Source organism: Peromyscus eremicus, chromosome 3 (genome assembly GCF_949786415.1).
Source record: "Peromyscus eremicus chromosome 3, PerEre_H2_v1, whole genome shotgun sequence".
In the NCBI taxonomy this organism is placed as follows: Eukaryota; Metazoa; Chordata; class Mammalia; order Rodentia; family Cricetidae; genus Peromyscus; species Peromyscus eremicus.
The window spans coordinates 59,099,889-59,100,991 of record NC_081418.1 but is presented as its reverse complement, the minus strand read 5'-3'; the positions used below and the strand labels follow the sequence as shown (position 1 = coordinate 59,100,991).

Here is a 1,103-nt window from a genome sequence, read left to right as displayed (position 1 = left end):
CCGGTAACGGAATTTGATAATACTCTTTATCAAATCAAGATACACTCTTTAAGTATAGACAAGTCTGCTGGCAGCAGCCATCGCGGGCATAAAGAATGAATGATACAGAATGATGCATGTTTATAGATGAAGACTCCAGCTTTAGGATAATCCTTAGTCCGCTTTACTAAATGTGTTGTGGAAACAGCATCACATGTTCCAGGTGAACTTGAACTCCCACACCAAGGACTTCAGCCGAGAAAGACTCTGTAACAATCTAGAGAATGGCTGTCATTCTGTGGGCTTTGTAATTCTCCTTTTACATGTACCATTTTCTTCTGGCTTTGTACAATCTATGCTGAATTGAAAAAGGTCAAAACAATCTGAATAAAAGTGTGGTTTGGGGAAACAATTTTAATCTTCATTGTGTGAGAGATTAAGAGTACAATAAATTAAAAGCCATATGTTAAACCAAAAATTCCTTTATACAAAGTATCAAAATACAATCACATTTCTAAAATGAAACCAGAGGTTTACACTTGTAGTCCTAAGTAAGCTAAGTCAAAAGCTGTATGAGAAACATCAATGGGGCAAATGTATGAATGAAGACTCTCCCGAATTCCCACTTTTCATCGAGCATCAAAGACCACCAATCTTTTAGTCCTCTTCTTGTACATTATTCTGTATCCACATTCTCTGCATCTGATTGAATCCCTGGACTTTATTTCATTTTCGGTGTGACACTCTCCACAAATATATACCATCGGCTGCTGCTTTGGGGGCTGAACGTCTTTCTGAGTGTCCATTGTTAGTACCTCGGCAGCTCAAAGAAGCTTCTATGTGCCACCTTTATTTATTTTTAAATCTGTTTTTTGAAAATTTCCTACAATAAGTTTTGATCATGTTCACCCCTCCCCTCAACTTCCAGATGCACACCCCTTCTGTACCCACTCAACTTTGTCCTTTCTTCCCCGACCCATCTGCTTATTGGATGCAGTGGCAATACTTTTTTAAACAATGTTTTGGATTTAAATGCAACTACATCACTCCCCCTCTCTTTCCGCTCTCCTCCCTCCAGACCTTCAGCTACCCTTCCTAGAACCCCTTCCATGTTGGTCCCACTT

General features: G+C 39.3%; 1 protein-coding gene across 1 annotated transcript; it reads right to left on the bottom strand.

Annotated features, from left to right (window-relative positions):
- Positions 1-374: 374 nt before the first annotated feature.
- On the bottom strand, positions 375-817 carry LOC131905820 (DNA-directed RNA polymerases I, II, and III subunit RPABC4-like). Its single transcript, XM_059256631.1, has one exon. The coding sequence runs from the start codon at positions 783-785 to the stop codon at positions 609-611; it is 177 nt and encodes a 58-aa protein (XP_059112614.1). The 5' UTR covers positions 786-817; the 3' UTR covers positions 375-608.
- Positions 818-1,103: the final 286 nt, after the last annotated feature.